We start from the raw sequence: 14,417 nt of genomic DNA on the forward strand, positions 1-14,417 counted from the left end.
GGGTCTGTAGACGGCGTGGTCTGTGGGTCTCTGGGTCTGTAGACGGCGTGGTCTGTGGGTCTCTGGGTCTGTAGACGGCGTGGTCTGTGGGTCTCTGGGTCTGTAGACGGCGTGGTCTGTGGGTCTCTGGGTCTGTAGACGGCGTGTTGTGCTGATGTGCTGGGTCTCTGGGTCTGTAGACGGCCTGGTCTGTGGGTCTCTGGGTCTGTAGACGGCATGCTGTGCGGGTCTCTGGGTCTGTAGAGGCGTGGTCTGTGCTAGCTCTAGCATGCGGCTGGTCTTGGCTTCTATGGACGTGCTGGTGAAGGATCCAGTGTCTAATCATGCCTCCCTGGCTGCGGTGTCAAATCTCCTCAAATACTTTAGACGGTTTCTTCCTGGCTGCGCGTCCAGCGCGTCTCAATCCCTCGCGCTGTTTAAAACACGCGCTTAAAAGATTTTCCCCCCATTTGCCCCAGAGGGCCTGGGCCTGACTGCACATTATGTCACTAGTCATTCCCTGGCTCAGGTATTTCAATCCGATTAGCTTTTACACAAGTTCAAATGGGCCAGGGGTGTGTGTGTGTGTGTGTGTGTGTGTGTGTGTGTGTGTGTGAGTGTGTGAGTGTGAGTGTGTGGGTGTCTGTGTGTGCGTCTGTGTGCGTGTGCGTGTACGTGTGCGAGTGTGTGTGTGTGTGAGTTGACGCACTCTCTCTTATGTACCAGTTTGGTCTACTGGCCCAAAAGGAGTTTTCGGTCTGTTATTTTGTTGTTGTGCATAAAACTTCCCACAAATGATCTACATCTGGTAGCAGTATGTCCCTGAAATCATGACTAACCTTTGGAGAAATGACAGAAACGCATTAGTTGAGGTGTGGGGTAATTTAGCTCGTTAACACACTGAGAGCTTTGGATTGGCTGATGGCTTTGTGGAGCAGGGGCCTCAGATTTTGGGCCTTGACGAGGTGCACGGACGGCGCAGTGGCAGCTCCTCAGGGTCTCCTCCTCTTCCTCCTCTTCCTCAGGCTCTCGAGGATCCGGCCAACCCCAGGGTGAACGTGAGGGACAGCGGGTTCAGTGACAGCTGGTACACAGAGAAAGAGGAGCCATTTCCCCCGCAGCCCAGCCACAGGAGAGAGGACTCTCTGGACAGCTTGGACTCCGTGGAGTCAAGGACACTGAGCATCTCTTTAGACACAACTCTAAAAGGCAGCAGTGAAGGTATGGGGCCCTTAGACCCAGCTGTGTGATTGGTGCACCCTGTGCTGTTCTGCTGTGTGATTGGTGCATGCTGTGCTGTTGTGCTGTGTGATTGGTGCACCCTGTGCTGTTCTGCTCTGTGATTGGTGCACGCTGTGCTGTTGTGCTGTGTGATTGGTGCACGCCGTGTTTGAAGCTGTGTGATTGGTGGCCGCCGTGTTTGAAGCTGTGTGAGGCTGTCGTGGCCCACCCCAGGGCTGTTTACTCTGAAGGTGATGCAGGTTCGAGCTGTGTGAGAGGAGCAGACAGACAGGCAGGCTTGCTGATGGCTTTCTCTCAGCACCAGCACCCACACAGCTGGGTTCACCTCAGGTCCCACCTGTCTGCACCGGCTCTCTGAATAAACACATCCTCAGTCAAACAGGCCCTGCAGGCGACTGGATGTTTGCTGTGTGCGTTACAGGAAATGGGCAGCTGTGTAGTATAATGGGTTGGTTACTCCAAGGTTGCGGGTTCAATTCCTAGCGGGGACACTGCCACTGTACCCTTGTGACTGAACATGAATTGCTTCAGTCTATATCCACCTGGATGAATAGATGGAATGTAAAAATGTGGTATGTGGATAAGAGGGTTTTCTAAATTCCATAATGTATATATGTAATGGTATGGTAGTGTTAAATGTCAGATTAATACATTCTGCCGGACTGCTAACTTTTACATTCAGCTGCATATACTGGGTGATCAGTAATGGCTGCCAGCTCTGTAATGAGAGTTTGCAGCGGTGTGTCTGAAATGCAGGCAGACTGTGTGACAGGGATGGATAAGCAAAGTTAAATGTGTGACTGTTTAGATGGAAAAACTCGTATAGTTCACTGAAGTTAAATCCGATATCATCCATAATGAAGACTCCACAATAAACTTGAGCTGCTGCCTCTGCTTTGCTGACGCTGAAAAAGAATATTTATCCTGGCCACTCCAGAGCCATTCATTAAAGACCACGGACACGTTTATTCTTTCATATAACGGCGCTATTACCGCGTTTGATGAGAAAAAGGCTTTTAGCTTTCTGTAAATCACTTTAACCCATTTTGCCTGAGAGCCTGTTGTTGTTCTAGAAGTGTGAGTTTTATCTGCATTTCCATGAGCCTTACCTTTACTCTGATTGGTTACCCCTTGCCTCCTAGGCAACAGGTGCAATAGCCAAATTCCCACTTCTGTATTTCTAGTTTATTTTGAGTGGTAAAAGATGAATGCAATCACACAGTGCACTCTTGTGGTTGACTGCTGTAATGTAACTAATCAATGCGTGGTATGCATGAATATTTCTGCAGGAATTTGTACTGGAAGTTCAGGTGGGAAGGTCAGGAATGCGCAGGTGTGGTTCATACCCCACAAACATGTAGCTCCATCACATGCCTGCCATCCTTGTTGGAACCGTGATACTATTTTTTTTTCCCCCAATAAGAGTGCTTTGAAAGAGCACCACTCGCACACACACACACTCACACACACTCGCACTCACACTCGCATGCGCACACTTACACATACACTCGCACTCGCACTCACACTCACATGCACACACACACACACACACACGTTTTCCCCAGTGGTGTGTCCTGTACCCAGAGTTCAGGATGCGAACCCTAAAGACGGAATGTCCCGCTGTGTCTTCTCAAGGCGTTCCGGCACATTCCGCACTCGCTTGTGAGCGGTGGTGTTGTTGCTGTTTACAGCGTCGGTGCTCTGCTAGGGTGCTGAGCCCCCCCCCTCACTGTGCCCCCCCCCCCCAGGCTGTGGCAGCGACGCTGAGGCAGACCTGGGCTACAGAATGACGGAGAGCAAGGACGGGCTGCAGTACCGGCGCTCGCTGGTCGTCGAGCCCAAAGCCGCCGCGCAGTTTAACCAGTTCCTGCCCACCAAGGACAAGGCGTCCGGCTACGTGCCCGCCCCCCTGCGCAAGAAGCGCGTGGAGCGTCAGGAGGACAACCGCCGCAGCTGGGCCAGCCCGCTGTTCACCGAGGAGGACGGCACCTTCGCCAGGTAACGCCCGTCCGTCTGTCCGTCTGTCTGTCTGTCTGTCTGTCCGTCCGTCCGTCCGTCTGTCCGTCCGTCCGGGCCCCACGCCCGACCCCACCGGGCCTGGGGCTAATGCTATCCAGCGCTCGCTCAGTTTTAGCGTCGGCTTTGCGGTCCGGACGCCATTTTGAACCGGATGCACGCTGGGAAGACCGTAAGCGCTGTGTTACCAGGGAAACGGGATTGAACCCTAACCCTTACCAGACAAGCGCTGCTGGCCCTGCTGGAGGGAGTCTGCCCCCCTGAGCTCAGGCCAAAGGCTCCCTGTCTGTGATGTTTCCTGTGTGTTTGTACCTGCTGCTGTGTGAAGGTGCTGGACCGCAGGCTGGCTCACTCTGGCTCACTCTGGCTGTTTGTTGGTTTCTGTGCGGTTTTGTGAACGGCACCGTTCGCTGGCCTCAGCGGGGGCGAGGCGGGCACTGGCCCCTCCCCTCAGAACGTGGTGTGCCTCGGCGACGCCCCCCCCCGCGCCCCCCCCCGCGCTCGCCCCTCGGGTACGGGAGCGAGAGCGACTCGGACGCCGACCGGCCCGACCCGGACCTGGTCCTGGACGACCTGGCCAGCCGGAGGTTCCGGAGCCCCTCCCCCCTCGCCCCGCCCAACTTCGCCGTGCCGCTGAGCCCGCTGGGGACGGGGCGGTTCCTGGCGGCCCCCTACCCGCTGGCGACCGTCCCAAATGCTCCACACTCCGCCGAGCCCCCCCTCAGGTCAGACACCCGCAACGGAAGCGCCTGGGTTTGCCTGAACTGAATCTAGCCCCTAATTTAGCCCCGCCCCCCCTCAGTACTGCCTGCGGCGTGTGTGGTTTGGCTGGATGGATGGTTTCTGTTTTTATGTTTTTAATTTCCGTTTAATTTGGGCGAAATGTCCTGCCCGTGGGCAGCGTGTTGTGATTTAATACTGAAACCGCTGAGCTGTCCCAGCCGTGCAGCCTGCAGTGTGTTCTGTTCTTCAGTGCCTTTGGCTCACCGTGTGTGTGGCGCCTCCTGGTGGTGATGTGTGTGAAGCGCATGAGCAGAGCTCTGTGTTTGGGGCTGCGTGTGTGTGCTTGCGGGGGGGGGGGACGGGGGGGGGGGGACAGCGCCCCAGCGCTCTGACGGCTGTGTCTCGAACAGCGGTGCGTCTCCGTGCCCCCCCACTCCGCCGGGGGGGGGGCGCGGTGTGCGGAGGACAGACCCGTTCCCGGACTCGGACGAGGACTCTGACGAGCCGGGGTACGGCGACCCCGTGCAGGACGACCTGTACCTGCGCAAGGTGGGCTTGAACCTGCAGCCCTCCGCCTGCGAGCTGTACGACAGGTTCCTGCCCAAGTTCTGGACCCCCGAGGAGGACCTGCACGTGCACAGCATTCGGGTGGGGTCCCAACGCAGACCCTGGTACAGGAAGATCCAGGGCTTCAGGTTCGTCCTGAGGGGGGCGGGGGGGGGGGCGTATCCATCATTCCCGAAAATTCGGCCTTGCAGTGCTGAGCGTTGACTTTGAAAGGAGGCTGAAAGGAACAAAATGGGTCTTCACCTCTTTCCTTCCTACCTTCTCCTCTCTTTCCTTCCTTTCTTCTCCTCTCTTCCTTCTGTTTCTCCTGTAAATTCATGCTTGAAGGTCCATGCCCAGCTGAGTCAAAATGTTCTCACAGCGTTGCTGTGATGTTGTGACTCTTGTTATAACATTGACCGAACATTCCAGTGACGCTGTGAGGTTATTTTGTGTTAGCTGGGCCTATCTCCTAATGCACTTCCTTTAAGCACCTGCACAGGTCTGTGTGTCTTGCTGGTGAGGAAGGTGGGTTTATAGCTTAGCCAGTTTTTAGTGAATGCATGTAGTATTCCTCCTTCACACTCATCCTGTTTCCTGTTTCCTGGTGGTTTTGCACTGTTATACGAACACAGCTTGTCTCTCTCACTCCAGCCTCTGAAACTCCCTTCCTTCTCTCTCTTTCTCCTGTCCTGCACGACTGCCCCCCCCACCCCCCCCACCCCCCCCCCCCCCCCCCCCCCCCCCCCCCCCCCCCCCATAGCCGAACGGCGTCTGACTCCTCCTCCGAGGATTCTGACTGCGACATCCACCCCTGGCTCGTGCCTTGCTCACGCCCCCCGGGCCTGTCCGACACGCCCCCTAGTCACCCTCACGCTCCCGATGGCTCCGCCCACCCTCACGCTCCCGATGGCTCCGCCCACCCGCAGCCGCCCGTGGCTCAAAGGTCGAGACCGCTGCACGCTTACAGGGACGCCCTCCTAGCAACCGTTACCATAGACACACCTGCCATCCTGCACATTCATATCTAACCATCAGATCCATTCTCTAACGAGCACTTTGTTGACTGACGCGAATCTGTCTCAGGAGAATATAATAGCACTTTTCTTCAGTACATATTCAGTACATATGCCTTCCATATGTGTGCTAAGAGTCATGCTAAGCCTGACATGAAATGCTTTCAGTCTGAAGGAAGTATTCGGCTTTTTTCAAGCCTTTTTCCTTCTGTCCTTCTGTCCTCTGTGTTTCTGAGGCTCTGCTCTGGGCTCCTCTGCGGGTTAAAGCTCTTTCCTGCTCTCTCTCTCTCTCTTTCTCTCTCTTTCTCTCTTTCCTGTCGTCTCCCTGCAGCTCTCTCGCGCAGTCACTCACAGCCTCGCCACCTTTCACAGTCCTCCCGTACTCCAAACGCCCCCCAAAGTTCGACCCCTCCGCCGCCCCGCGGCTGGTTAGGTGCCAGGGACGCCCCCGTCGGGGGGACCCGCTCGCCCAGCTCCCCGACCTGGAGAACGACGACATGTTCGCCCGGCGCACGGGCGCCTCCAGCTGCGCAGACCTGCGCGCGGTGAGCCCGCAGAGCGAGGGGGGGGCGCCCCCCCCATCCTACGGCGCCTCGGGGGGGTTCACCATCGTCACCCAGCCCCGCCGCGGCGCGCCCGTCCTCCCGGACGTCCTGAGAGACGACCTGCTCTTCCGCAAGGTCAGCGCCCCCGGAGCGGACCGGCCCCTGTCCGGGGGTCCTGACACCTACACCGCCCTGCCCCTCCCCGCGCCGGACGCCCTGCCCGACAGGCTCCGGGCCCGGCTGCTGTGCCAGCCCTGCCCCCCCGCGCCCGAGGAGGGGGGGGGAGGCGGCCGGCGACCCAGAAGGGGAGGGGCGTCCGCGAACGGACGACATGTCGCTGAGGAGACTGGGGGCGGGGCTTCCTAAGGGGGCGGGGCCACCCCCCGGCCCGGCCGTGCCCGCCTCCTGCAGCGAGGAGGACCTGCAGAAATGGCGGTCGATCCGCGAAGCCAGCCGCGTGAAGCACAAGAAGAGGCTGATGGTAGAGAGGTTAGGCTTCTGAACTCACAACATGGCCGCCACTGCATCTACTCCTCACTCTGTGGCCTGACTTCTCTGGGGGGGGGGGGGGGGGGTTCTTTCTTTCTTGTTTTGATTATACTCTGTTGGTCAAACCAAAGAAAGCTGGGTTTCATGCTTCGATGTGTGCCTTGACGGTTGGAATGCCTTAAATTGCATGCAGTGGCCGTTGAGAAGGGCTCTACAGTTGATATGAGAGTGATTTCAGTATTATAAAGTGTGTCACAGTTATCATGAACCCGATAAACTTAATGCAATTAAGTATTATTTAATCCCAAACAATAAAAAAAGCCTTACATTGTTTCTTACATTGTGTCCCTGTGACATTACAATTATCCTCTTCTGTCCTTTTGGTCTGCTTTTAAGCGCTTAAAGGCTAAATGCTAACCGGGAGGACTCAAACGATGCCTTACGGACCCATACGGTCCCCTAATGATGCTTTGAGTGATTATGTCAGAGTGGGCTAGCGTGAGTGCAGAACAGTCTGCTGCTGTCTGATGTTCCCAGACTGAGCCACAGCTGGATCAGAGAGACGCAGTTTCAGTGCAGACTGCTGTCCGCAGACCTCTCTCTGTGAGGTAGAAGAAAGGCCTTCTAGCATCGGGTATTGGCTTTAATTCAGTATTGTGACCCGACTGTTAACTTATCTAAGTTATTATTTATTAAAGAAATGTGTTGGCAATGTATTTTCCGCAGGGTAAAAATCAGGTGAAAGGAATTGCTAATGATCCGATCCAATGAAATGTGTTTTTTTGTTTGTTTGTTTTGGTTTATGGTTGAATTTTGCCTGTGACATGAGCTGAACTTGTACTTGTGGTTAATAAAAGTCAGCAGGCTCGGTTGTTTTGGCATGTGTGATGAATGCTTTTGAGTCTCATACCTACACTCCAGTCCTGGAGAGCCGCAGTGTCTGCAGGTTTAACTCCAGTCCTGGAGGGCTGCAGTGTCTGCAGGTTTAACTCCAGTCCTGGAGGGCCACAGCGTCTGCAGGTTTAACTCCAGTCCTGGAGGGCGGCAGACTCTGCAGGTTTAACTCCAGTCCTGGAGGGCCGCAGCGTCTGCAGGTTTAACTCCAGTCCTGGAGGGCGGCAGACTCTGCAGGTTTAACTCCAGTCCTGGAGGGCCGCAGGGTCTGCAGGTTTAACTCCAGTCCTGGAGGGCCGCAGCGTCTGCAGGTTTAACTCCAGTCCTGGAGGGCCGCAGAGTCTGCAGGTTTAACTCCAGTCCTGGAGGGCCAACTTGAATGAATCACCAGCAGAATCCAGCTGACACTGCAGTTCTCCAGGCCCTGAATTCTGACACCCATGAGCTAGATCTTCCCTCATCCCAGTTGGAAATTCACACTGGTTTGGAGAAACTGGGAACCAATGAGCAATGAGCTGAGTAATGATGTCCAGCTATAACACAGAAGCTGCCCTTGGCTTGTTTCAGAGCCTCTAAAAGCCCTGGATCTCCACGGTTTTGTGCGCAACCATGGCAACGTTGTACTGGTGGGTAAAATTCCCCACTGACACAAAAGGGGTTAGCTGCCCATTTTATTTATAGGTTTCCATGGTAATGCCTTAAACACGCCCTGCCGAGTCCTTTCCATCCTGTGCGCTTTGTAACCGTGCCAGCCACTGGTGCACCATGGGTAATGGCACAGAGTTGCTCAGTGGAACAGGCGGTGCATTGTGGGATTACAGTACTTCCCAGTGCCACGTGTTCTGCGGCTGTTTAGCTTTCCAGGCACAACTGGGAATCTGAATCCTTTCACCGTTTTCTAATATTAGCCACTGGATCAGATATGTCTGCTTCGTCCCAGACGCTGCGGAGGTAATAAATAAGAGGGCTCGAGGAACGCAGGGGGGTCTCTGCAAATTTAATTTCCTTTACATGCAGTTTTTCATTCCTATGACAACAACCCCCCCCCCCGCCCCCCCACAATTTCCGCAGTTGTCCAGAGGTTACTGTCGAAGCCCTTGCTGTTCTGAAACGCCAGTCCAACCGCACAGCACAGCTCACTGACACAGACGTGTCAGTAAAATTGAAAGTGTACAGTAGCTCACCTGAAGCGTCTCTGTGGTGACTGTGGTTGGGGTTGCCTGGAGTGACACCTGGCTCTTAGCGAAGGTGCTAATCATAACGAGATGCCGATGACCCCATCATGTGCCGTGTTCTCTTAGCCTTTTTCAGTGCGCTCTAATTTTCTCAACCTCTCAGCTGAACCTGAGAGAGAGAGAGAGAGAGCACTCAGCTGAACCTGAGAGAGAGCACTCAGCTGAACCTGAGAGTGAGAGAGAGAGAGCACTCAGCTGAACCTGAGAGTGAGAGAGAGAGAGCACTCAGCTGAACCTGAGAGAGAGAGAAAGAGAGCACTCAGCTGAACCTGAGAGTGAGAGAGAGAGAGCACTCAGCTGAACCTGAGAGTGAGAGAGAGAGCACTCAGCTGAACCTGAGAGTGAGAGAGAGAGAGCACTCAGCTGAACCTGAGAGTGAGAGAGAGAGAGCACCCCGCTGAACCTGAGAGTGAGAGAGAGAGCACTCAGCTGAACCTGAGAGAGAGAGAGAGAGAGAGAGCACTCAGCTGAACCTGAGAGAGAGAGAGAGAGCACTCAGCTGAACCTGAGAGAGAGAGAGAGAGCACCCAGCTGAAATGTAACCTGGTTTGTCTGTGGTTCTCTTTGTGGTTTCCTAGACGGTTCCAGAAGCGTTCTGGTTGTGACGGGTGAGTTCCCCTCCAGCGCAGGATCCTGCACGTTTGCGCCTGTCTGCATCTGCGCAGTCGTGCCTCTGTCTGCGCAGCCCTGTCCTGTAGTAGTGCTCCCTGTGCCTGTGGCTGTTCCGTAGATCCGCTGCCTCGCTCGCTGCTAACTGCTGAGGCATCGCGCACCGCTCGCGGGGGGGGGGGGTTAAGGGGGGCAATAGGGGATTTAAAGCAGAAGAACTTACTTCAGCATCACACAGTTGCTCCCAACGCTGTGCAGCTGATTGAGTAATTAACGTCCCGGCCAGGTGAGCGTATGGGACCAGTTTTGTCTCGGGACAAAGGAACTGCTCCGCCCAGGAGGTTTTTTTTTAGGACCCAAAGCTTGGGTTTGTGATAGTGTTTCTCCCCAAAGATAGCCTGCATTCAGAGGTAAGTTGACCTGGCAACAAAAAAGGTAAAGGTGCTTCGAAAGTGTGCTTATCGCGATGGCGCTGTTGCTGCCTGACTTGTGTTACCTGTTTTGCGCTCCTTCCTGATTGGCTGAAACGTAACCCCGAGCCTGCCGCTTTTGTGTCTGAAACTGTGATATTACGCTGTGTTTGACGCGCTTTGTGCATATTTACTCATGGCTGAAATTAATACAAAACATTTTTTTTTTGTCTGCATTGTCTGTTACATGCATTATTTGTGTTGATCTTTAATGTGCAGTGTTTTCAGAAGCAGGTTTCTGGCCCCTTGGCTCCTTGATAATAACGTTTCATCTTTTTTTTTAAGTTTTGGTGCAGTTGTGCAGTGCCATAATTTAACACTGTCAGCTGTGAATATGCCGGTTCTGCACAGGAGCACAGGAGAGCGATGTAGCTCCACACCAGTAGTGCCCACTAGATGGCAGTAAAAGCGCTCAGTTTGATCACAGCCACCTCTGCTGGTGGAGAGGCGTCTGGTAGTTCCACAGAAGACCAAGCACATGTGGGCCGGCCCCCTCTGCTGTCCTTTGCCCTTTAATTCTGCGTTTACCGGATGTCCTGCTCAGTGAGGTCACTGGACGGCGCGTGTAGGCGGCCTGTGTCTGCTGAACACACTGGGTACCTACTGATACCCCTCTGTAAGGCGTCAGGCCTGGTTCGGTTTGCATCATCAAGCCTGATTTCTAATGCATTTCATTTATTTAGATTTTGTGTCCATACACTAAAACATTGTAACGTACGTGTCCTAAAAAGTCATGCTGTGCACTTTCTTGTTAAAATGCCCTGGTTGAGTCGTGACGTAAGCGTGTGTGTTAAATGCACCGGCTGTGTTGCGTGTTGCGCCCGTGCGCATGAATGCACCGGCTGTGTTGCGTGTTGCGCCCGTGCACACGCGTGTTGCCTCACACGCCCTCTCTGTGTTATCAGGAGCAAGTCCATGAATGACATCACCGTGGATCCAGAGGTGCTCCGGCAGGTGCGCTACGAGGAGCTGGCCAAGATTCGCGCTCAGGTCAAAGAGAACGAGGACCAGTGGCAGAATGTGAGTGTGGCTGCCATGACGACCAGTCCGGGGGGGAGGGGGGGCAGTATCCACCAGTCCGCTGGCATCAGGGGAGGTTGCTGGTTCGGTTTCTGGGATGAAGGATGACCTGAACTGCTTCAGAAAAACACACCTGTCTCCCCCCCACCCCCCCCACACTGACACATCCTTCCCCCTCCCCTTCCCCGTGCTCACACACCTGTCTCCTGCCCCCCCCCCCCCACCCCCGTGCTCACGCCCCCGTCTCCCGTTCGCAGGACCTGAGCGAGTGGAAGAACCGGAGGAAGAGTGTGAACTCGAGCATCGTGAAGAAGAAGGAGGAGCGGGAGCAGATCGAGCAGATCACCGGCGGGGGGGATGGGGGCGGGGGGAGCACCCGCCGCCCCAAAACCTTCAGGGAGATGCAGGAGGAGAGGTACAATGTGTGTGCGTGTGTGCGTGTGTGAGAGTGTGAGAGAGCTTTTCTGTGTGTGATTGGCTGAATGGCGGCTCAGTGAAAGGGCTCAGAGGAATGAAAGTGTGATGTCATGAGTACACTCCGCTCTTTCTCCGCCCCCCTCTGCAGAGAGAGCCGAGGACAGGCCTCTCCCAGCCTCGGCCGCAGACTGCAGTCCGCCAGCGAGGACGTCCCGTCCGGGCCCGCCCCCCAGCCGCACGTCCCAAAGCTCTCGGGGCGTAGCTACACCGTGGACAGCCTGTACTCGTCCCGGAACAGGGCCGCCTCTCCTCTGTCGCCCCCTGTGGAGGAGGACAGGGAGCACGCCCAGGACCCGGAGCTGGACCCCACCCCGGTCCTGAAGCCCACGTCTCTGTACCCCGCCAAAACCGCCGCTCTCCGGGCCAGCCCGACCAGCGCCGCGGGGGCAGAACAGCCCGACGGCGTTCTCAAGACCCAGGCCGCCGCCCCCAAAACCTGGTCCGCCCCCGCCCCCATATCCTGGTCCGCCCCCTCCCCTGCCCCTGCTCCCTCCCCTACCCTCACCACCACCTCCGCCAAGCTCCCCAGCTCCCCCGCCGTGAGCAGGTCTGGGGCAAGCTCACCCGCCGCCGCCGCCGCCAAGCCCGCCGAGCCCAGGTTCCCCTTCAGCCGGCCGGCGGCGGAGGAGCAGGGTTCTGGCGCCCTCTACAGGCGCAGCGGCGTGGGCGTGGCTCTGGCTCCGGCAGTCTCCGCCTCCCTCCCCCGGAGCTACCAGAGGCCCGACAGCTCGCGCCTCACCTCCGTGGTCACGCCCCGCCCCTTCGGCACCCAGGCCACGCGCATCGCCTCCCTGCCCCGGACCTTCGCGGTGAGCGGCCTCCTCTCGAACCCGCGCACGTGTCTGTGTGTGTGTGTGCCTGCGTGTGTGTGTGTGTGCGTGCTCTCAGACGAGGCTTAGACATGAGGGTGATGTGTGTGTGTGTGCACATGTGTGCGTGTATCAGGTTCTGCGTGTACACCTTAGCACTTAACTGTCCTGTTAGCTGTTGCGGTCAGATCTGTTTACAACTCTAATAAATTATTAAAGCCACTTAATGCGCCAAAGTGCCTGCCATTCACACAGTGAATCTGGGGCGGTCTAATTTCGTCTGCTTTAAGTTCACTGTTTGTTGAGTTGATCCTCTGGTATTTCTATCGTGGGCTCATAGTGAAATAACTCATTTTGAAAGCAGCCGAAACAACTTAATCTGCTTTAGCCTCGTGCTGCTTAAGAGGAAGATCGTTGCCGCTTCGATCCCGGGGCTGGCAGCGGATGCCCAGGGGGCAGGAAAGATGGAGGACTAGCCGCCTGTTTGTCCTCAGCAGACGGACGGCTCGCAGAAACGCGTCAACGGAGGGACGGCAGGGTCGAGCCGCTACCGCGCGTTCATGACCGAGGACGAGGTGCGCGCCCAGGCCAGCTCCGCCCACAGCAGCGAGGAAGAGGAGGAGGAGGACGAGGAGGAGGAGGAGGAGGGGGAGGAAGAGGAAGAGGAAGAGCAGCAGCAGGAAGGCGCGACACCAGCACCACTGTCCAGCACTGACGGCCCAAAGCCCAAACCTGAGTCTGTCCTCAGCAGTGCCCCTAAGAGCGAGGACACCCAGGTGAGCAGCCTGAGCCCCTGGCTTTGGGGCCCCTGAGCCAGAATGATGCTGTGGCCCCAGAGTGCTCCAGCGTAAATCACATTCACTTCCACTGTGTGGCCCCGGGCTGGCTGTGGCCCCAAGCCACTGTGTGGAGTGTTGATGGCAGTGGTCAGCTCTGGCTGGAAAGACCACGATAAACTCACAGGGTCACACTTTGACCCCTTTTCCTAAAGCCACTGCACTCCCAGCATGCTCAGTGTGGGACACCTGTGTCCCCTGACCTGCTGATTGACCCAGAATCCTTTTTTCCCTAGGAGTGCACAAACATTTAAAAAATTTAGAAGCACAATAATGTATCCCAATTAGTAGATTGTGCTCCTCAATTATTTGTCTGTCTCCCTTCTCAGGAAGTCTACTGCGACATGAGGATCAACCTGAACCAGAAGCCCAACAGCGGCCGCGACTTCGGCTTCCAGACCAACTGGGACTCCACTGGGGCTTTCATCAAGTCCATCCAGGAAGGTGAGCCTCCGTTCACCGCCTGACCTCAAGTTACTCTCCTCTTCATGAAGTACAAATTCTGTGCGTCTTCCCAGGCAGGTCTCCATTATCCACAGTCCTGCCAGAAGTTTAGTATTAGATTCTCCTGCAACAAGCGCATAATTTCCCTGCCTGACTCTAGGCCCAATTCCTTCCTGTGACGGGGGGTTCAATTTTGTACTCTCTGTGGCTGTGTTCTGACTCGGTCTCGGGTGTGTTCTGACTCTGTCCTGGGTGTGTTCTGACAGTACGGGTGTGTTCTGACTCTGCCCTGGGTGTGTTCTGACTCAGTCCTGGGTGTGTTCTGACTCGGTCCTGGGTGTGTTCTGACAGTACGGGTGTGTTCTGACTCTGCCCTGGGTGTGTTCTGACTCAGTCCCGGGTGTGTTCTGACTCTGTCCTGGGTGTGTTCTGACTCGGTCCTGGGTGTGTTCTGACTGTCCTGGGTGTGTTCTGACAGTACGGGTGTGTTCTGACTCTGCCCTGGGTGTGTTCTGACTCTGCCCTGGGTGTGTTCTGACTTGGTCCCGGGTGTGTTCTGACTCGGTCCCGGTTGTGTTCTGACTCGGTCCCGGGTGTGTTCTGACTCTGCCCCGGGTGTGTTCTGACTCGGTCCCGGCTGTGTTCTGACTCTGTCCTGGGTGTGTTCTGACTCGGTCCCGGGTGTGTTCTGACTCTGCCCTGGGTGTGTTCTGACTCTGTCCTGGGTGTGTTCTGACTCTGCCCTGGGTGTGTTCTGACTCTGTCCTGGGTGTGTTCTGGCTCTGCCCTGGGTGTGTTCTGACTCTGCCCTGGGTGTGTTCTGACTCTGTCCCGGGTGTGTTCTGACTCTGCCCTGGGTGTGTTCTGACTCTGCCCCGGGTGTGTTCTGACTCTGTCCCGGGTGTGTTCTGACTCTGTCCCGGGTGTGTTCTGACTCTGTCCCGGGTGTGTTCTGACTCTGCCCTGGGTGTGTTCTGACTCGGTCCCGGGTGTGTTCTGACTCGGTCCCGGGTGTGTTCTGACTCTGTCCCGGGTGTGTTCTGACTGTACGGGTGTGTTCTGACTCT

At 56.0% G+C, this 14,417-nt stretch overlaps 1 protein-coding gene across 13 annotated transcripts in view; it reads left to right on the forward strand.

The window, feature by feature from the left end:
* Positions 1-14,417, forward strand: part of lmo7a (LIM domain 7a) — a 66,364-nt gene that overhangs the window by 38,277 nt on the left and 13,670 nt on the right. For 10 of the 13 annotated variants that reach the window (XM_035393346.1, XM_035393341.1, XM_035393344.1 and 7 more), the window contains exons 8-15: positions 1,005-1,200; positions 2,970-3,219; positions 9,264-9,293; positions 10,670-10,784; positions 11,042-11,199; positions 11,350-12,070; positions 12,565-12,846; positions 13,236-13,350. In XM_035393346.1, coding sequence (XP_035249237.1) covers positions 1,005-1,200; positions 2,970-3,219; positions 9,264-9,293; positions 10,670-10,784; positions 11,042-11,199; positions 11,350-12,070; positions 12,565-12,846; positions 13,236-13,350 — 1,867 coding nt within the window. Of the gene's footprint in view, positions 1-1,004; positions 1,201-2,969; positions 3,220-6,268; positions 6,557-9,263; positions 9,294-10,669; positions 10,785-11,041; positions 11,200-11,349; positions 12,071-12,564; positions 12,847-13,235; positions 13,351-14,417 lie in introns of those variants that run through there. The other 3 variants (XM_035393340.1, XM_035393342.1, XM_035393351.1) reach the window with 3 other exon arrangements.

The sequence above is a fragment of the Anguilla anguilla genome, chromosome 15 (genome assembly GCF_013347855.1).
Source record: "Anguilla anguilla isolate fAngAng1 chromosome 15, fAngAng1.pri, whole genome shotgun sequence".
In the NCBI taxonomy this organism is placed as follows: domain Eukaryota; kingdom Metazoa; phylum Chordata; class Actinopteri; order Anguilliformes; family Anguillidae; genus Anguilla; species Anguilla anguilla.